At 36.5% G+C, this 20,419-nt stretch overlaps 2 protein-coding genes and 1 long non-coding RNA gene across 4 annotated transcripts; all 3 read left to right on the top strand.

Annotated features, from left to right (window-relative positions):
- Window positions 1–1,809: 1,809 nt before the first annotated feature.
- LOC108994631 (PH, RCC1 and FYVE domains-containing protein 1-like) lies at window positions 1,810–14,589 on the top strand. 2 transcript variants are annotated; one of them, XM_018969910.2, is made up of 9 exons: window positions 1,810–2,587; window positions 4,399–4,485; window positions 6,284–6,373; window positions 7,102–7,182; window positions 7,338–7,532; window positions 7,620–9,758; window positions 11,215–11,361; window positions 13,427–13,809; window positions 14,097–14,589. In XM_018969910.2, the coding sequence occupies exons 1-9, from the start codon at window positions 2,537–2,539 to the stop codon at window positions 14,227–14,229; spliced, it is 3,306 nt and encodes a 1,101-aa protein (XP_018825455.1). In that variant the 5' UTR covers window positions 1,810–2,536; the 3' UTR covers window positions 14,230–14,589. The 2 variants fall into 2 exon arrangements, with proteins under 2 accessions (XP_018825455.1, XP_018825456.1); XM_018969911.2 differs by lacking the exon at window positions 7,102–7,182.
- Window positions 14,590–15,112: 523 nt separating this feature from the next.
- Window positions 15,113–17,783, top strand: LOC108994608. The gene is made up of 3 exons (XM_018969884.2): window positions 15,113–15,365; window positions 16,359–16,412; window positions 17,369–17,783. Exons 1-3 carry the CDS (start codon window positions 15,148–15,150, stop codon window positions 17,505–17,507), a joined length of 411 nt encoding a protein of 136 aa, XP_018825429.2. The 5' UTR covers window positions 15,113–15,147; the 3' UTR covers window positions 17,508–17,783.
- A 315-nt stretch (window positions 17,784–18,098) lies between these two features.
- Window positions 18,099–19,555, top strand: LOC118344526. The gene is made up of 3 exons (XR_004798340.1): window positions 18,099–18,738; window positions 18,832–18,900; window positions 19,519–19,555. It is a non-coding gene; the product is annotated as an uncharacterized LOC118344526 (long non-coding RNA).
- Window positions 19,556–20,419: the final 864 nt, after the last annotated feature.

Consider the following 20,419-nt stretch of genomic DNA (forward strand, 5'->3'; position numbering starts at 1 on the left):
AAAAAATTTTAAAATATTATTGCCAAAAACCTCGAAGTAATTGTTTCTCACACTCCCTTTGGAATTTATAAAATTATACATCTCAAAGAAAGATCCTTGAAAGGTTTTGCTTTGTTTTCTTAAGTTAAAAGAAAATTTCATAGGCAATTAGAAAACACCACTATTTATTTGTGTGTGACTATAATATCATCTTACTTATTGAGATATCTATATAGATGGACTTAGAAAGGCTTGTGATGCAAAGATGAATGCGAGAGATCGACATAATCTTCCACAAGACAAATCGAGCAACAGTCTAGTCAAATCTCTAAAAAAATATACAGGGACAGCAAAATCGAAAATGATCGGGATTATAAGTCTAAACTCGAAAGACTAAACTCAAGCCACTAGCTTAACAATCAACAAGAGGTAGGCTGCAAATTGCAAATAGGGAAAGAACGAGGGATGTCTTCCCCATATTGCCAAAGCAATGGCACATGAGCTCAAAGGTAGTTTGGTTTGAATTTGCATTGGTGGATCATGAAGGGTAAGCTTCAATTTGAGATGTGAAAAAGGGGGTTTGGCCTTTCTCATGTGGTATAGAGGATGATGTGGGTGGTGTTGCTTGCACTGATAAGTACATCACTCCACTAAAAAGAGATAGAAAAGTTTTAGGACCACTTTGACAAAAAGTCGACAGAATTTTCTGACTTGTGGCTAACCCACTTTTCTATAAAGTGCACCTTAATCAACAAGGGTGGAAAAAAGCCTAGTGCCCTTGTTAAGGGCATCATGCACCTATTGTGAACTCCACCCATTTTGCCTCTACTTTTGTTTTTTACCTTTCTCACCACCCGTTTTCCTTTGTACAAGTCACAATTATGCTCGTTTTTTTTTTTTTTTTTAAGGCATTTGGAGTTAGGGGGAAGGGATTCGATTCCCAAATATTTCATCTTGTCTCCTACTACTTGTGGTTGATATTGTAAACTTTTGATAATTTGAACGTATCATGTCTCATTACAATCCAATTGAAAAATTCCATTCTATTTCTTAATCTTAAGATATATATATATATTTTAAAAAAATTATTTTCATTAATCACTATTCTCTCACTATTCCATATGAAGAAAAAAAATGTAAGTATGAGATGTATGACTAAATAGTGACTGATGAATAAAATTTATTTATTTTTCCATACGTTGCTGCACGGATTTATACTCCCTGTTTTCCCTACAACTTGACAAATGATTAATATGTGCCTAGGGCATGTGTGGACTTAGCATGCATAGAAAATCGGAGTTTACTTAGAAAATAGTTTTGTTGTTGAAATAATTAACTCTTAGTAGGTTTCCAACTTTCTATAGAATTGCCGCAAAGTGATTGAGTTGGTGTGTGAGGTTTATGGGTCGCTTTGTTTTTATGTGAATTCTACGTGTCACCGAACTTCAAAGCTTTTAATAGTTACACGCGCCTGATAATTAGATTTGGTATCTTCGAATTTTTCAAATTTGATCCACCCCATCCAATTGTGATCCTCACTCGTCACTATAGTCGCATTTGCGATTAATCTCCACCACCAAGAGAGGCAAAAAATCTAAGAGAAAAGGAGGATAGAAAAACCATCCAGCTATTTTTTTTTTTTTGTTTTGGGTTTGGCATGTGAGTATTTTGATTCCTCTTAGACTTGGTGATTCTTCCCCAAATTAACGGTCAAAGTCTTCGCGGCATTGTCCCCTCTCTGCCTTAGTTGTTGACAGCTTGACATTTAACCCAAAGAAACCAAAGAACTATAGCATTATAATTATTATTATTTTTTTCATCCCACTCTTTCTTTCACATTTTCCCTCCATCCAAACACGGAAGTAAAGAAATAAAGAAGAAAAATAAAAGGAAAAAACTTTCCCGAGAAAAGAAGGAAGTGTCAACTTGGAAAATTTAGATATATATGATGGGCGTTATCCTACGCCCTTCCATTTGTTTTTTTCATTTTCTTTCTTTCTCCTGTTGCTAATACTACAGCAGCATTTTTCTACTTTCATGATTCCTCTCTTCTGCTCCTGATCCTGAGAGCATCGATCAGATCATAGTTTCCTAGATTTTCCCACTCTTTCCCGTACTTTCTCGACCCCCACACGCACACACATACGCGGACACACCTCGAGCTCCGCGACCTCTCGATCACCAACTGCTTCGATTGATTCTCTTCCCATAATTAAACAACTGCTCTTCTTGCACACTAAATTTTACTTTGCAGTCCTCACTGCACGACCCGTACTCAATTCGAAACATCGGATGGTACGGTACTATCAGTGCAGCTAGTTACGGAAACCGTAACTGATGGAACTGGGGCGGAACTGAGTGCGTATGAATGCTTGCTACGAGGCTCGATGCGGCTTTTAGGGCTGAGTGAGAGTGTGAATTTGGGGGTGAGTTGGAAAGGGAAGGCGTGGTTAAATGAAATTGCTGAATGGAAGGATTTGGTTTTGAGAATGGGTGAGTCAAAGACTGGTGGTGGCGTTTAGGTTTTCGTTTTTGCGTGATATCGCGGACGGATAGGATGGCTTCGGATCTTAGCAGGGCTGGTCCCGTTGAAAGGGATGTCGAGCAGGTATTTCTTCGTTTCTTGGATATTTTAGTTTATTCCTTTGGTTCAATGTTATACATTCAAGAATCGGCTGATTTTGAGCTTACAATGAGATACCAAACACTGTGAATTCTATTTCATAGCTTGTGCTAAGTGTTAATTTTTGTTTGGTTCTACGTGATGCTATTTAGGTTGCATTCTGGATATGAATCTACGCGACGTTAATAATGATGGTGCAATTATTTGTGGAGTTGGGTTGTCCATGATGGAAATTTAGGGGTGGCTTTAGACTAAGTTGTTTTCACAGACTTAATGTACTTGTTACCGATGAATTTTCAAATTTCAAGTCGTTGGAATGAACTGAAAGATGATTTTTTTTTTCATGGTAGGATGACTTTATTTTTTTTTTATTTTTTATTGGTAAATACGAATTTTATTAAAAAAAGGTGAAGCCAAGTACACGGGACATATACAAGAATGGTAGGATGACTTTCGACCTTAAATTGTTGGTCAGCAATGTTCTTTTTCACCATTGGCCAACCATCCAATGTCGGGATGTAGTTTGCTCTTTGTGATATGCATCTGTGACGGGAGGGAGTCGGACTAAACAGGAGAATTTTCTTTTCTTTTTCTTTTTATTTGGCTCCATTGAGGCCCCATGGGCCTATGAGCAAATGTGGGTAGGTCACCCTCTCCCATGCTTTAAATTTTTGTTCCCTTGTGTTGGTGGGATTTCATCCCAGGCCTCTTGGGGTTACACCAAGAGAGTCAGATTTTGTTTTGACTTGCATGTTATCCACTTCCCCCCTTCAGCGCTAGTCCTAAATACTGGTAGTGGATAGCTTGTAAGTCAAAAGACAATCTTTACGAAACCTGCCCTCTTTTCTGTACTGGTTCATAGACGAATGTTGTCCCTCAGAAAGTTTACGGCTGAACCACATAATGCTCACTTAAATATAATTCTATGGATTAATATTATACTTATGGGTTACTTATAACTGATCTTTAACAAGAAATTTATAAAAAAGACTGATATGAAACAAATCGATATCTAAAATCTTGTACAGCATCTCTGAAATGTTCAGGAAGTTGATTTATTTATTTATTTTTGATAAGTAAGAAGTTAAGGAAGTTGACTTATCACAGTTGATCATTGAATTGGATATATCATCTTTATACATGATATAATTTGCAAGGTTAGGCCCGATACCTACTTTTTTTTTATAAGTAAGAGGTAAATTTTATTGATATGAATGAAATAGGCCAGTACCTACTTATCGAAAAGATAGGTCAAATGCCTTTATAAGAACTCTCTATCTATGCAAGAGTATTATAATGTGGCAAGAAATGTCAAGTTTTTTGTAAATAAACTGAGAGAAAAAGGAGATACGAGCATCAACTCTAAAATCCACATTGCCTTTTTGCCAATCTTTGAGTAGATCTCAATCTAGACTCCTGGAGGAGTGGGAGGGGAGGTCAACTATGTTATATGTATCTTTCTGCAAGGGATTTTCTGCTTTATGCCCTTGTAAAATGTCAAGTCTAGTCTATTCCAGTCACTTAGACTCAGAGTGCAAGTAGGTGCTACCTCACTGATCAAGTGGGATAACAGAGCAGATAGGCTTTTCGAATGGGACTTACTGTGTCAGAATTTATTTCGGAATCTTGTTTGTGGGTGTTACTAGGCATTACTTATTTATAACTCTGAATAGCATGCTTGTTATTTTTTTTCTTACTTCTTTATGTTCTCCTCTTGATAATCGGCTTGTGTTATTGCCTGCTTCCAAATGAGCTGAACATGCTTAAGTTAGGTTCTTGGGTGATATTTATGGCAGGCCATTACTACTCTTAAGAAAGGGGCATACTTGCTCAAGTATGGAAGAAGGGGGAAGCCCAAGTTTTGTCCATTCCGGCTTTCCAATGTAAGCTTAACCCCATTTTTTCAGTCATTTTTATGCAATCTTCTACACTCCAGTCTGCATTCCATGGTTATCTTTTATATATTGGCAAGTATGCTTGTGCATTCCCACCTCCTTCCACTAGTTTATCATTTTTATTCAAATCTAATCATTATGTCATTGGAACTCAACTTTTTTCTATAAGTAAGAAAAATTTTATTAATAGAAACTAGGGAAAGCCAAGTACACGGGAAGTATACAAGAGAGACACCTAGTTTAGAAGAGGGAGAAATATAAACAACTCATGTTCCTAATCTTTCTTATGTGGGATTTCGGGCTTGTTTGGGTATCGAGGTATGATCAGATATTCTCAAAACTTCTCATAATTTCTTTTCCAAACATCACTCAAACACAAAACACTTTCAATTTCAAATCTTCAAAGTGTCCAAACGAGCCCTTAGTATCTTTCATGAACATTATCAAGCTTCTAGACAGGTAAGTGGTATTACAATTCTTTTAGTATCTGTATTTCTTGGTCTGTTGTAGTTATAGTTAACTATTTAGTTCCAAAAATATTGTGAGTCCTTTTACTTTGGCGGGAAGGGTGTGGGAGAGATAGTTCTATTTTCAGGTATCAGATAACAATGTAATTATCCTGCAAATAAGCACTGCATATGATGTCTCCCTCTCTCTATGTGTGGAACAACCAATCCAAACATTGTACAATCATACTAACTTGGTGTATAACTGTAACATTACCTTCTCATAGGGTTAGGAATGCTACATTATGACATTACATAGAACCAGGTAATAAGTGGTCCATAAACATTGAAACCTCAAAATCATAAATTTTATTTAATCACAATACAATTTGTAAAAGAGTTTAAAAAATTGAAACTAAACAATATCCTCAAAATCTCATGACATCAAAATCCAAAACTTAACAACTATGTAGTGAACATTTATTATAAAGGTCAACATTTTTCCTTTTTAAAACTTCTCAAAATTTTCATTATCCAGAGATGCCCTAAGTTTTCCCTTCTTTATTTATTTGTTTTTTCATACTTTTTTAACATATCTATGCTCCGATTTCCTCATGATGAAGGAAATTGGGATAAGAAAGGAGTGACACATGCCCTCTCTCTTATATATTTATATATTTATTTATTATATTTCGTTTTTTATTACCAATAAAAAAATAATTTCCATACATTCTATTTGTAAAAATTACTAAATTGTCCCTAAGTTTTTATAAAATTACAAAACCTCCCTTTTTAATAGTCCTTTTGTGTTTTTCATTTTACAGAAATATATTCATATTTCTTTTGTGATACAGCATGCAGACACAGATAAATTTGGAGAGAATCCATTCAGTTGTATTTGTTCCTGCCGAAAGATAAAAAAATAAAAAGGATGACTGTTTTATTTATTGTCAAACCAAATGCCATTTCCAAAGTACAATAAGTAGGCATTACTAGCTAAATACATGCCAACCAAACACTCAAATTGAATATAATTTGAGTCGTAATATATCCCATTCTCTTATGGGTTATGACTTGTTATTTTTCCTTCAATGCTCCGCCCAAATGGATGGAATTGGAACAAATAGCTATTTTCTATGAGTACAGTTCATAAATGCTTACTTAGTCCTTGAGAAATAAAGTTTCCCATGCACTTGTTGTTTGTATCCCTTCCCCCGAAGAAAGTAGGTAGCTCCATAAGGAAGAAAGTAGGTAGCTCCATAAGACGTGTTATATTCGCATGCAACAGAGCTTTTAGTTTTGCTAGCAAAAGTTAAATGTTTGATTTTTATTGCTTTCAGGATGAGTCTGTTCTGATATGGTACTCAGGGAAAGAGGAGAAGCACCTTAAGCTAAGCCACGTGTCTAGAATTATTTCTGGACAACGCACTGTAAGTGTCTTTGATGTGTAGATGATATGTAATATTATGTGACAAGAGATAGACATCTTTCATCTAATAATTCATCTCATTTTTCTTCATCCCTTTTCTGGTGCGTGAAAATCATTTGTCGGACTATGACAACTTACATTGTTTATTGTTTGATCAATATATGATAGTTTAGTGTGCAAATCATTGTAATTATAGTCCTGACCTCGCATGAGCGGAACTTGGAATTAACCACATCCAATTTAACACCCAACACTTATTTATAAATATAATCTCTATTTAACAATTAGTTTATCTTATTAAACAAGTTTCTATTTAAATTGGGAATCTCGCCTCTTTTATTTTTGGTTGAACTTTTATTATTCAGTCACTATCTTATCTGTCTCTGAAAGGTTTCTTTGCCTTGGATCTTGAATCTGTAAACAAATTGCAGGCTCATGGCTACTGATAGAGTTCTGTCTCTTGCTAAGAAAAACTTTAACTAGGATGTTTTGCCGTGTCTGGATGCTAAATTTGTTCACTTGTATTATTGGTCATCTTTTTTTCTCCCTTCTGATTCTCAGTAAAATTTATTGGCATTGGAGATACTGATGCTTTCTTATGAGCAGCAGGTCACTGACTTGTTTGTGCGTGCCGTGCACGTTTCTTGCCTTTAACCAATTTTAGTGGCTTCATACTTGGTCATTAAGTTTTTCTACTCTACTAATTAATCATGTTATAATTTTTTCCAGCCAATCTTTCAAAGGTATCCACGGCCTGAGAAGGAGTATCAGTCATTTTCGCTCATATATAATGACAGATCGCTAGATTTAGTAAGATTTGTTTATTTAGTCGTCTCCTTGCACTATTATTGTTATCGGTTGCAACTTACATCTTGTGGCTGTGGTTCTCTAAGCCATATCTGTCTGGTTAGTGGTTTTAGTGTTGAGGTGCTTTGTAATTTGGTGGTCTGATCCTTCTGAAACAGATTTGCAAGGATAAAGATGAATCTGAGGCATGGTTTGGTGGTTTAAAAGCACTAATTTCACGTTTCCATCACCGTAAATGGAGAACAGAATCAAGGAGTGATGGAATCCCTTCTGAAGCAAATAGTCCTAGAACATGCACACGAAGAAGTTCTCCTTTGAATTCTCCTTTTGGTAGTAATGAAAGCATGCAGAAGGTATGGTTATCTTGTTTCCAACTCTCTTCCCATTGAGTTAAAAATATAACTTACAAGAAGCTTCTTATGCTCGATTGCTTGATTCAGGATAGTGGAGATCACCTTCGCCTTCATAGTCCATATGAAAGTCCCCCCAAGAATGGTCTAGATAAAGCATTATCGGATGTCATATTGTATGCTGTTCCTCCCAGGGGTTTCTTGCCTTCAGATTCTGCTAGTGCTTCAGTCCATTCTTTGTCATCAGGAGGATCTGATAGCGTACAGGGTCACATGAAGGCAATGGCGATGGATGCTTTCAGAGTTAGTCTATCAAGTGCTGTTAGCTCATCAAGCCAAGGTTCTGGTCACGATGATGGTGATGCCCTGGGGGATGTTTTTATTTGGGGGGAAGGAATAGGGGATGGTGTTCTGGGTGGTGGAATTCATAGAGCTGGGAGTGGTTTTGGTATGAAAATGGATTCTTTGTTGCCAAAAGCCTTAGAGTCTGCAGTAGTACTTGATATCCAGAACATTGCCTGCGGTGGACAGCATGCTGCCTTAGTAACCAAACAAGGAGAGATTTTCTCCTGGGGAGAGGAATCTGGAGGCAGACTTGGGCATGGAGTAGACTCTGATGTTTTGCATCCAAAGCTAATCGATGCCCTTAGTAGTACTAACATTGAGCTTGTAGCTTGTGGTGAGTACCATACGTGTGCTGTAACACTTGCTGGTGATTTGTACACGTGGGGTGATGGGACTTTCAATTTTGGTCTTCTTGGGCATGGAAATGAAGTGAGTCACTGGGTCCCGAAGAAAGTAAATGGGCCCTTGGAGGGCATACATGTGTCATCTCTCTCTTGTGGACCCTGGCACACAGCTGTCGTAACCTCTGCTGGGCAATTGTTTACTTTTGGAGATGGCACATTTGGTGTTCTGGGCCATGGAGATCGGAAAAGCATTTCAATACCAAGGGAAGTGGAATCCCTCAAGGGGCTCCGCACAGTCCGAGCAGCTTGTGGTGTTTGGCATACTGCTGCAGTTGTAGAAGTCATGGTTGGGAATTCAAGTTCCAGCAATTGCTCTTCAGGAAAGCTGTTTACTTGGGGAGACGGGGACAAAGGTCGTCTTGGGCATGGTAATAAGGAAGCCAAACTTGTGCCCACCTGTGTTGCTGCTCTTGTTGAACCCAACTTTTGTAGAGTTGCCTGTGGATATAGTCTAACGGTTGCCCTTACAACCTCTGGCCATGTCTACACAATGGGCAGTCCTGTTTATGGCCAGTTGGGGAATCCCCAGGCTGATGGGAAACTCCCTACTCGTGTTGAAGGAAAGCTCTCCAAGAGTTTTGTGGAGGAGATAGCTTGCGGTGCTTATCATATTGTGGTTTTAACTTCAAGAACTGAAGTCTATACTTGGGGCAAGGGAGCAAATGGTCGTTTAGGTCATGGGGATACAGATGATAGAAACTCCCCAACGTTAGTAGAAGCTCTGAGAGATAAACAAGTCAAAAGTATTGCCTGTGGTATTAATTTTACAGCAGCTATATGCCTTCACAAGTGGGTCTCTGGTGTTGACCAGTCTATGTGTTCTGGCTGCCGACTGCCATTTAATTTTAAAAGAAAACGTCACAATTGTTATAATTGTGGACTTGTTTTTTGTCATTCATGTAGCAGTAAGAAGTCTCTTAAGGCTTCTATGGCACCAAATCCCAACAAACCTTATCGTGTCTGTGATAATTGTTTCAGTAAACTAAGGAAAGCTATTGAAAGTGACGGTTCATCCCATTCTTCTGTGAGCAGAAGAGGAAGTATCAATCAAGGGTCACTCGAGTTCTTTGAGAAAGATGACAAGTTGGATTCCAGATCTCGTGTACAACTTGCTAGATTTTCTTCAATTGAGTCCTTGAAGCAAGTGGAAACCCGATCTTCTAAAAAAAATAAGAAACTAGAATTTAACAGCAGTCGGGTCTCGCCTGTTCCAAATGGAGGCTCCCAGTGGGGAGCACTTAATATTTCTAAATCTTTTAATCCAGTTTTTGGGTCATCAAAGAAGTTTTTCTCAGCTTCTGTTCCTGGATCAAGAATTGTTTCACGGGCAACATCCCCAATATCAAGGCGGCCCAGCCCACCTCGATCAACAACACCAACCCCTACCCTGGGAGGACTTACCTCACCAAAGATTGTTGTTGATGATACAAAAAGAACGAATGATAGTCTCAGCCAGGAGGTTGTTAAATTAAGGACACAGGTATATGCTTCTCCCTGCTTTTTAATCACAAGTTAATTTGCTCATTTACGTGCAGTATCTACCTTTTATTTCACCCACATTTTTTCATATAGTGAGAATGGGTATTGCACTGGCAGGTGGCAGATTAGAGAAAGCACCATGACAAAAACATCTATCTCCTTTTTGGTTTTGAAACTTGAAAGTAGAGAATGAGTGCTGTGCGACATTAGGCACTTATGTTGTCAAGTTGATATATATTCTATAACTTAGCTGTCATTCATGATGTGAAAAATGTGGGCAAGCATAAAGCTGTCATTCATGATGTGAAGTTTGTGGGCAAGCATAAAATGCAAGTTAGTTGTAGGAAAATGAGTGTCATATTGCAGTTATTGACTTGTTTACGTGTGACTTGTAGTGCCAGGGCATACGTAAGGTTTTTTGGGGTGGATTTAGGTCAAGATGTTGTCATCTATAGTTAATTTGAAAATGGAAGCAACTCCAATATGATGAAGTTAATAGCATGGCATATAAATGTTTGTATATTGCATGCAAGTTTGATGATTGATATGATTCTTCCCTCCATCCCTCAGCACTGTTGACCAAGATTTTTTTAAAGTAAAAAGACTTCATTAAAAGGTGCAAAAGGCAGAGTCCAAGTAGTACACAAGAAATACACCTATCTAGAAGGAGAACACTACTGAGCAAGATGCGTTGGAATTTCCCAGACTTGCCCCTCTCTATTTCTTGAGATCAATGAACTAAATAGTAAATGATGAAATTGTGAAAGAAAATAGAGGACCTCTAAACTTGTCAATGAAATGCAGTTACCTAATAAAAGTAGTTCATATGTTCCTTTTGAAGATTTTAATCTTCCAGTGTATCATCATTGTTGTGTCTTCTATGTGGGCTGCACACTGGGTATAGCCATCTCCATCTCATATTCTTTTCCTCCTTGGGTCAAACCAAAGAGCTAGTCCATAGTAAAGGGGCACTGCTTGGCTACAAGGGCAATGTGTGTGGTGTGTGCCTATGTGAATACATGATAAAATGTCAACAAGTGTTTGTTTATTTCTTTCCATGTTATCGGACAAGGAGTTGAAGCTACAATATTTCATACAAGTGTTCAAACGACATCACAGCGCATGAGTACTAGAGTTCATGACAAAGTTAGATAATTCAAATCATACAAAGTCAAATACTTTCTGAAATTGTGATTAAAGTGACCATTTTCCTGAAGAACTGGTTTTAAGCTTTTAGCAAGCATTGATTTATTTTATATGCAAGCATAAAGTTTTAATTGTGATGGTTAGCTGACTACTAATGCAAGCTAAACATCACAACTATATGCTTACATATAAAACAAAAAAACTATCCTTTATTTAACTTTAAATTTCTCTTTTGTATGTTTGTTCTTGACAAGCTATTCCTGCTCAGTTGTATGTTTGTTCATTATTCCTAACCTATCTTTATCTTGCAGGTGGACAGTCTCACTCGAAAAGCTCAACTTCAAGAAGTTGAGCTTGAAAGAACAACTAAACAGCTAAAGGAAGCAATGGCAATTGCAGGGGAGGAAACTGCAAAATGTAAAGCAGCAAAGGAAGTCATTAAGTCACTTACTGCCCAGGTAAGATGGATTTTTACATGCATTAGTGTGATAATGTTTGTAGTTTTTTGGATTACCATGTCAATGAAATCTACCATTTATGTTCTGCATGGCAATGGGAAAGAAATTTTTTCTTCTCATGTTTTTCCCCCTTGAAGGATTTGGATGGAGTCTGTTTTCTGTAAGTCTGGTTTCAGCATGAACTTAAAAGGGATTCTTTTGGAAAAGGAAAAGAAGATAAGATTACTTGCAACATTTTCCCTTTTTATTCCATTATGTCGTCATAACTGGAAACGATACTATTGCTTTGTGGTTTCCTTGTTTAAGTACTTTGTTTATGCCTTCACAGACCATGGGGAAGAAGGAGACTTGTTTTTTCTTTTGTTTCCCATGCTCCGGCCCAAACCAACCCAATGACCCCACCTTGCGGGAAGTGGCTGGGACAGTTTAGATGGTTTTATTAAGTGTGAGTCTCAAGTAAACAGTGTACACAATGGATACACTAACTAGAAAGTACAAAGAGGTTAAAGAACTCCTGAAGTTAAAGCTGGAAGAACATATGCATGCAGACAAGCGCAAAGACTCCTATCATTACATGTAATTTATATGCATCCATAAAAAAAGAAGGTACAATTGCAATGAAGTAAACAACTATAGTTATATGGTTATGATGTTAATTGTATATTTATAGATATTTAGGTACTGGAGCATTTAGAGAACTAAGCCAGAGCAGATAGGATACAATGTGCTTGTTTCTCCAAGGTTTTAGACCATAAACTTGGCCAAAATAATTTGTGGCCTTGGTTCTTATGAGGCTCTATTGAGGTGCATTTTAACGTTTTATTCAGACACATTCACTTTGGCTATAAATAATTTGCCACTACTATTTTTTCTCTAACATGTTGTGATCCACCAATGCCTCCATTTTCTGTCTGTACCACTTGGTTAAGCTCCACAGCATATTGAGCTGTAATTAGTCATACCATCCTGCTCAAGGTATAATATGCTTTTCATTAATGATGTTAAGGTATTGCTGGATTTCTGCTTTGTAACTTGTTTTTGCTGTGAGGTCAATAGAGGCTTATACTGTTAAACAGTTAGCATTTCCTGAAAACTCTGTGGTGCTAGCTCCGTAAGTAGGCTTTATATGTTTCTAGCGTACTTAAAAATTGAGTCTTCTCTTCTCTTTTATAGAGACATTTAATCGATACGTGGGTTGGTTTTGAACTCATGTTTTCATTGGATGCAGATGGAACCTTAATGCTTTATGATCCTTGATAGAGATTAAAGTTTTAGACTTTTATTCATTTGTAATAATTATTCAAACTACCTATTACTTATCAAAAAAATTATTCAAACTACCTATCAAAAAAAGTAATAATTATTCAAACTAAAAAATTGGTGTAATTCAAGTACACTGGAAGAACGCAAGAGATGCTGCACCTAAAAAGGAAAAGGAAAAAGAAGAAATCCTGAAAACTAGTAACAGATTCACAAATTTGATTCGCCACCCAAAGATAAGATTTTAATGGAAAAGCTTTAATCCCTCCCATTGATTTCTCACAATCTTCAAAGCTCCAACCATATCTTTCTCTCCAAATACAACACATTAAGCAAAATGGAGTCAATTTCGATAAAACCCAATGATGGTTTCCAAACTGTCCTTTCCAACACTCAAGGAGATCCACCACTCTTGGAGGCATTACACAATCCACTCCAAATAGACTAAGTGCAAGATTCCACAAAGCACAAGCGATTCCACAGTGAAGCACTAGATGGTTGACTGATTCTCCAGTACTTCTGCACACAAAAACTAATAAACAGTGCTAGGAGTTTGTCGCAGGAGTCTTAGGGGTTAATTTCCAGAACAGTGACTTCAGAGCTCATAAATCACTTGTAGGAGGAAAATGACAATATACAAAAAATTCGTCGTCCAAAAGATGATGTAGGTTATATGATTGTATTTTTTTTTTAATAAGTAGGTTATATGATCGTATTTCACAGACAACTAACATTAATCTTAAGGAGTCACTTTTACTTGAGCTTTTATGCTGAAACATTTTTTTGTCTTTCTTGTGCTGAACAGTTGAAGGACATGGCTGAAAGGCTGCCTTTGGGAGCTGCTCGGAGCATCAAATCATCTTCTCTTGCTTCTTTTGGCTCCAGTCCTGCTTCCATTGATGTTTCTAATGTTTCTATTGGCCAAATGAATGGTCAAGCGACATTCCAAGAACAAGACCCAAATGGATCAAACAGCCAGTTACTTTCTAACGGATCAAGCACCAACAGTAACCGTAGTTTAGGCCACAACAAACAATCCCATTCAGATCCAATGACTAGAAATGGAAGCAGAATAAAGGAATCTGAATCTAGTCTTGATACTGATGTCGAGCAAGACGAGCCCGGTGTATATATTACACTTACATCTCTTCCAGGAGGTGCCAAGGATCTTAAGCGAGTTCGCTTCAGGTACATCACCTGCAGCCCAGTTTTCTTTCCATTTAAAAGGGCGGTTATTGTTTTAATACTTAGTTTTGTGGGGGGGTTTTTTACTTTGCCTTACATCTGAAAACCCAGAGCTCGTTGTCTTTGCCCCCTTGGGTACTGAGGAGATGTAGAATTTCTTATGCACCCCTTAATCGAGTTTAAGAATTAACCATATCATGATCTTAGTTATATAGTAGAAAAAAAAAAAAATCTTATCCTGATCTTCCACCTGGATAAAATGTGAAATGTTCTTTAAATGGTGAATGCAGTCGGAAGCGATTTAGTGAGAAAGAGGCAGAACAGTGGTGGGCAGAGAACAGGGCGAGAGTATATGAACAATACAATGTACGCATGATTGACAGGTCAAGTGTTGGCGTGGGAAGCGAGGACTTGGCTAATTGACATATGGGAATGATCATCTGTAAATGAAATGATCTTTTCCACAATACAGCTTCACTTACTGGGAGGTTGATACTAATTGATTAGATGTGGCTTCCATCTGCTATACAAGTTCTAGGGAAGCAAGGTTTGGTATAAAGGGTTTGATTTGTTTTTGTATTTTCGCATAAATTTTTTTTTTTTTTTTTTTCCTTTTGAGATCTTTACCTTCCATTTTTTTCCCTATATGTGGCTTGTGTGGGGGTTGAGAGTGATGAGAAATGTAAATTCGTAGTAGGTTGCTGGCTCTTGTAGTTGTGGATACCATGTAAATTCCATAAGCAAAATGTATCTGCTGATAATTTCTGTCAGTCTATAAATTCATCAGGCTCGTACTGAAGGCAGCAGTTACCTACCATTTAGGGGCAAATGCATCTTTCCATTCGTCTTCTCGGCTTATTGTTACAGGAGAAATTGCATTATTATTATTATTATTTTTTATTTATAAAAACTTGTAAGAGTTATGCTACTTTATTAGTCCGTCATTGCTTACTTTTAAATTTATTATTGTTGTAAAAAAAGAAGTTAAAACACTCTTTTTATACTAATTTATGTGACAATTTCAAATTAGTAGAGCATTTTGTGGCAATGGACGGCCTTGGAAATATATATATTTTTTATCCATAGTACAACATTTTTATTAACTCACTTGACTTTTTTCATAAAAATCGTCACAAATCTAAAATAATAAGAGAAATATTATATATTAGTCACTATTCATTTTACACTTCATATTTATAATTTTTTTTTTAATGTGGAGATATTTTTTTATTAATTTTTTTATATACAACCGTCAGTGCGGAACTAGTTGACGTGGCACTGCAACGTCAGTTGATATTTTATTTAAAAAAAAAAAAGAAGAGGAAAACGTATGAAAGAAATATGCAGAAGGGAGGGAAATTGAAATTGAAATTTCATCATTTTTTTCCCTCTTTTCCTGTCATCCTCAGTTCCCCACCCAGGCGCCTTCGTCTTCAAACCCCACCTCAGGCTCTCAGCCCTCATCCTTCTTCGAGAGCCTCCTTCGATTTTTTGCCTGAACCTCCTCTACCCACGTTCGCTCTTCCTTCTGTCTCGTTGCCCTTTGCTCAGCTTTGTAGGTAACTCCACTGTCATTTTCTCCCACTAGAAAGTGCTCTCTCTTCTCTCTCTCTCCTTTTCACTCTTCAAAGTTCGAACAACTCACTCGCAAAATTTCACTCTCTAACAGGTTTAACTTGTTAGTCTTGATTTTAACGTTTTTTACTCCTTAAATTTATATATTCTATTATCTATTTGATTCTCCAAAACCCTAAGAAAATATGGATTTCTTCCATAATATAACATTGAGTTTACCCCATGTTTTCTCCAGTAATCAAAATGGAGTGTAAGGTATCCATCTCTTCTTGGATGTAGAGATTTATGTTTTCAATATTTTCAATGTTGTGTTTGACACTTTAATACGCTGTTGATCTGTGGCTCCATGGATTTTTTTTCTGTTCTTTTTAATTGATAGGTTACTGGGTTTTAGCCTGTGAATTTGGTCTTTGTTGGATTTCGCAGTTCAATTAATTGTATTTGAGTTTTGTAAAATTCATACTTAGGTTTCGTCGACTTGCTACTATTTTCGTAGAAGGTTTTTTTAAATATTTTGCAATATTAGATATGCTCGTGTTTGTATCTGCTTCTTTTTTTTTAGAATCCTCTTTACCTTTGAATGTTGACCGAGTACTTTAAGGAAATGGTGTGTTGGATTCAGATACAATAACAAGATTTATGATAAGAATCATTTTTCGTAGGATAAATTTCAGTGAAAATATTCATTTTTGCTTCTATGTGATCCTATTCCTTACTTAAATATTTTATGTTGATGGGCTACTTGGAAGGTGGATATCATGAGATTTCTTATATTCATTGCTTCTTCTTGCGTTTCTGCTTGTGATTTCTCCTTTTTGTAAATGATTTGATAATCTCTTTTGTGTGTCACTTCCACTCATTAATACTTAAAATTTTATTTCTCATTTCTCATATTTCTGTAGATACCCCATTATAATCAATACCATTGGTGTTTACTGTTAAGAATTTCACTAGTGATTTTGAATTTTTTTTTTCAGGGGAAGTAGGTGGTTGTACTGCTGTTTACCATTTGAGGACATCAGCAAAATGAAGTAATTTACACATTCTCTTTAGATTTTATCAAAAGTTGTTAATGATTTTTTTTCTTAAAATATGGTAAGAAAGGATTTTGTGTCACCTTTAGATATAGAATTTTGGAGATAATAATCAATCAAGAAGTTGATTATCATCATATGATTATATCTTCAGAAGTGAGGGTGTTCAGTGATTAGAATTATTTTAAATGATGATAGGGATGAAGTGGATGTTACAATATGAATTCTATAGATGCTACAGATACTCATTATTTTAGAGGAAAAATATTTAAAAAAACTAAATTTATGAAAACTCTGAAAAATCATTAAAAACAAATTCATGAAAAGAGATAGATAAATTATAACTTGTTAGGATCCGGCCAAAAGGCAGGCTTGGTATGAGCTGTAGACTCAGACATCCATGCTTCAATTCTGCACAAGAGTTTTCTTGGATTACCCGATACATGGTTTTGGTGGGTGAGATTGTGTATTTGGGTTTGTCTTAAAATATAAAGAGATCAAAGTGGAAGAGTTATTTCCTTACAACCATAGACTGTGTCTGAAAGTTGTAGAAGCAAAGCATGAACAAGTGTTATTGCAATTTTGTTTAATTTATTAGAAGAAAATTTTGCATTTTCTATTTCAAAAATCAGCTTAACATCCCAAAGTGCACTACCATAGTTATCTGGATTCAGCAGCCATAGCCTATGGCCCATAGGACTAATTGGTACTGTGGATGCAAGATCTTTTTTGGGGTTTGTGCTTTCTAGTTTTACTTTCCACGTTTTCCAGTAGGATATTCGGTTTGTGCTCTTCTATTTTTCCACGTTTTCCAATGGGATATTCGGTTTGTGCCCTTCTATTTTTGTATAGTATTATGAATTCTTTGTTATTGAGTTTTAACTGCTCTATATGATGAATTTTAATTTCAATATATACTAATATCTTAGCATTTCTTCCCATTTGGATAACAGGGGCCGTGTGAGGGAAGCAGCTAATTTGGAGGGTATTGAAGCAAATAAGCCTGTGAGACAGAAAATCACTGAACCCAACACACCATATCACCCAATGATTGATGATGATGGTGCACAGTTTTTTTATGAGCATCTTTGAATGAGATTCCTTGGGTAGGTTCATAGGGGGAACTAGAGAATTTTTACTGATGTAAGGATAGATGAATTACTACACCATGGACTAGTAGTGTTTGTCCACCTTGTGTTGGTGGTACAATTTGTTAGGGAAAATCTCTTCTATTTGTTTGTATTTGCAAGTGGAAGAGCCCTATTGTTCTGATGCACACCTTTAGTGTAATACCATGCATTTTAGTGTATTTTTTTTAAATGAAGGATTTTTTTTAATTTAATTAAATATTAGTTCTCTTGTTTTAAATTTATCGGATTTCTCATTGCATTTATATTATATTTTTTAAGTTGTGAAATTGATTTTGATGTACTTTCTTGATATTAATTATTGTTTGCATTTAAAGTTACTTTTTGCCTTAATGAATAATTTTATTGTTGGACTTTAATTATTTTATTTTATTAATTTTAAATTGTAGTGTTTTTTTTTATTTGGCTCTTAAAATTATATTTATTGTGCCTTTTTCTTTTGTTAGACCCTTCTATTTTCGGACTGGGCTTGTTTAAGTGTATTTATTGTTCTTTTGAGCCCAACCCATTTTGGTTCCCAGCCCAACCCGTGAGCTTTCAACCAAGCCCATGAAGCTAGGAACCACTTGACATTCCATGTTTGATGCCATGCACGTCTCACATGCACGGTTACCTTCCTTTCTTTCCGCATTTAGGGTTTTAATCAACTCTATAAATGCATGTTTTTCTCTCAAGAGAAGTTGCCGCAGCAACCCATGCATAGCTGCACTCCACACTGCCGTCAACAACTACACCGACCTCCGCCCCGCACCGTGCACTTCTGCAGTGCACCACCCACGGCCAGCACAGGTCGAACTCGACCACGAGTACTCAGATCACGACAAGAGACCCACCCACTGAGAGCCACTCCACGAAAGCCCAAGCCTGCGTTTGTCCACCGCACGGAGCCACCTTTCCCAAACCTCACAACCACCACCGAAGCTCTTCCACACCGCAACCCACACGGCAAGCCCCCTGCACGACGGAAGACGCTGCTTCATTACCACCGAAGGACCCCTGTTTTTAATACTCGAAACAGAGCAATCTTGACTCAACCAACCCACAGCCCTTAAGCCACCGCCACCGCCCACACCGTCAGCCTCAGCCTCAAGCAACATCACTGCCCAGCCATCGAGCTCACCACTGTCAACCTCCACCTAACCCTTTGGTCTGCCGTGCGCCACCTTAGGCTCACGGTGAGCTTCATTCTCCCTCCGTCTCTCTCTCTCTCTCTTTCTACGTAATGCTCCTCTCTCTCTCTCTCTTAGTTGGTCTCTCTCTCTAACCAGTGTCCTGCCGCTGCCCCCACCACAGCAAACAACCGCCCAGCTTGCCGCCTTCGTGCCCTCCATCGCTCGGTGAGTATGGTCCCCCCATACGATTTTATACTGTGATTTATTTGAACCTGTCATTTCCAAAAGGGTCCTTATGTGTTTTGTTTAATCCCTATAATACCCTTATCATCAGACTAATTATAGGTTTATCATGATTCGGTTTATATATATTAGTAGGTTTTGTTTTAAATACAAGATTTTATAATGGAAATAGAGAAATATTTGAGATATTATTAGTGATAATATCTATATTTTAAGAAGTACATAGTAAGTGCAAAAGTTTATTTAGAGATCTTTAAAGAGAAACTAATTAGTCTATTTTTATTAAATGAAATTTTTACTTCCTAACTTTTAAACAGTTTTGTTATAATTATGTTAAGAGATTTTTTTTAAACTAGAGATGTATTTTTATGGCATAGTTGTATTGAGTATTATATTATTATGCAATTTAGAAATGACTTAGAGTATAATAGTGAGAGGAATTAAGTGGATATTGATGGTTTTAGAAAATGATGATATTTTAGGAATTATGAGAATTTTAGGTTTTATGGATTTAAAATAGGTTCTTTTAGTATTTTAAGTTTAAATATCAAAATAAGTGGTTGATTGAAGATTTACGGGAATTACTTGATTATTTTATAGGTGGCGATTGTTAATTGTTCGACATTGTTTAGGAAAATTCTGAAAGGGGCTAAGAAATCCAGGTAAGCGGGGTTTCTATGCTAGATTTTGCATAAAATAAAATGAACTGAGGTCCATCTTGGAAAATGTGCATATTTTGTTATGAAAAGAAATCTGAAAACAATCTCAGATATTTGTTCTGCATTACTCATGAGATTCTGTTTAAGAATAAAGTATTTTTTGTTATAACTGGTGTAGACATGAGTTTATTTTTGGCATTCTGTTATTGAACTAAGAAAAATGAGTGAATGTGAAAATTTGATAAATTTATCATGTGACGTGAAAATGTTCTGAATCTGTTTTGGAAAATGTGAAATGATCTGAATATCAGTACTCTGTTTTGATATGATGTGGCATTTGAAAAACCTTTGGCATGACTTCCTGATTCTGTTCTGACTATGATTCTAATTGTGATATGGTGATTCTGATTCTGTTTTGCTCTGATATGTGGCTCTGTCACGGGATACAATAGTGACATCTGATCCTGTCATGAGATACAATAGTGACCTCTAGCCCGCCAAGGGATATAATAGTGGTTTTCTGTTCTGAGTGCAATCGTTTTGGTAACATGGTGATTTATATTCTGCTTGGCTTTCCGCAGGATGCACAACCCTATCACGGGGGTTAAACATGGTCTCTGTTCTGATATGATGCTCTGATATGATATGATAAGATGAAAATGTTCAGTCATGTTGTGCCAAAAGAGTCTTTGAATATGAAAAATTGGTTTCTGAATATAAAATGTTTGAAAAGTCGTTCTGATTTTCTGATAATATGTATTTTTGAGATTTGCATATTGATACTAAAATGTTTTGTTTCTGCATTCTGAACTCTGTGAAAATGCTTATTTTTACACACTAGT

The sequence above is a fragment of the Juglans regia genome, chromosome 14, assembly GCF_001411555.2.
Source record: "Juglans regia cultivar Chandler chromosome 14, Walnut 2.0, whole genome shotgun sequence".
Taxonomy (NCBI): Eukaryota; Viridiplantae; Streptophyta; class Magnoliopsida; order Fagales; family Juglandaceae; genus Juglans; species Juglans regia.

Excerpts from the sequence above, each read along its gene's own strand:
- LOC108994608 (XM_018969884.2), top strand. The coding sequence starts at position 15,148 with ATGCAGAAGGGAGGGAAATTGAAATTGAAATTTCATCATTTTTTTCCC. Across the intron at positions 15,366-16,358 it reads CCCTTTGCTCAGCTTTGTAG|GGGAAGTAGGTGGTTGTACT; the intron begins GTAACTCCACTG and ends TTTTTTTTTCAG. Across the intron at positions 16,413-17,368 it reads GAGGACATCAGCAAAATGAA|GGGCCGTGTGAGGGAAGCAG; the intron begins GTAATTTACACA and ends TTTGGATAACAG.
- LOC108994631 (XM_018969910.2), top strand. The coding sequence starts at position 2,537 with ATGGCTTCGGATCTTAGCAGGGCTGGTCCCGTTGAAAGGGATGTCGAG. Across the intron at positions 6,374-7,101 it reads TTATTTCTGGACAACGCACT|CCAATCTTTCAAAGGTATCC; the intron begins GTAAGTGTCTTT and ends AATTTTTTCCAG. Across the intron at positions 13,810-14,096 it reads CTTAAGCGAGTTCGCTTCAG|TCGGAAGCGATTTAGTGAGA; the intron begins GTACATCACCTG and ends TGGTGAATGCAG.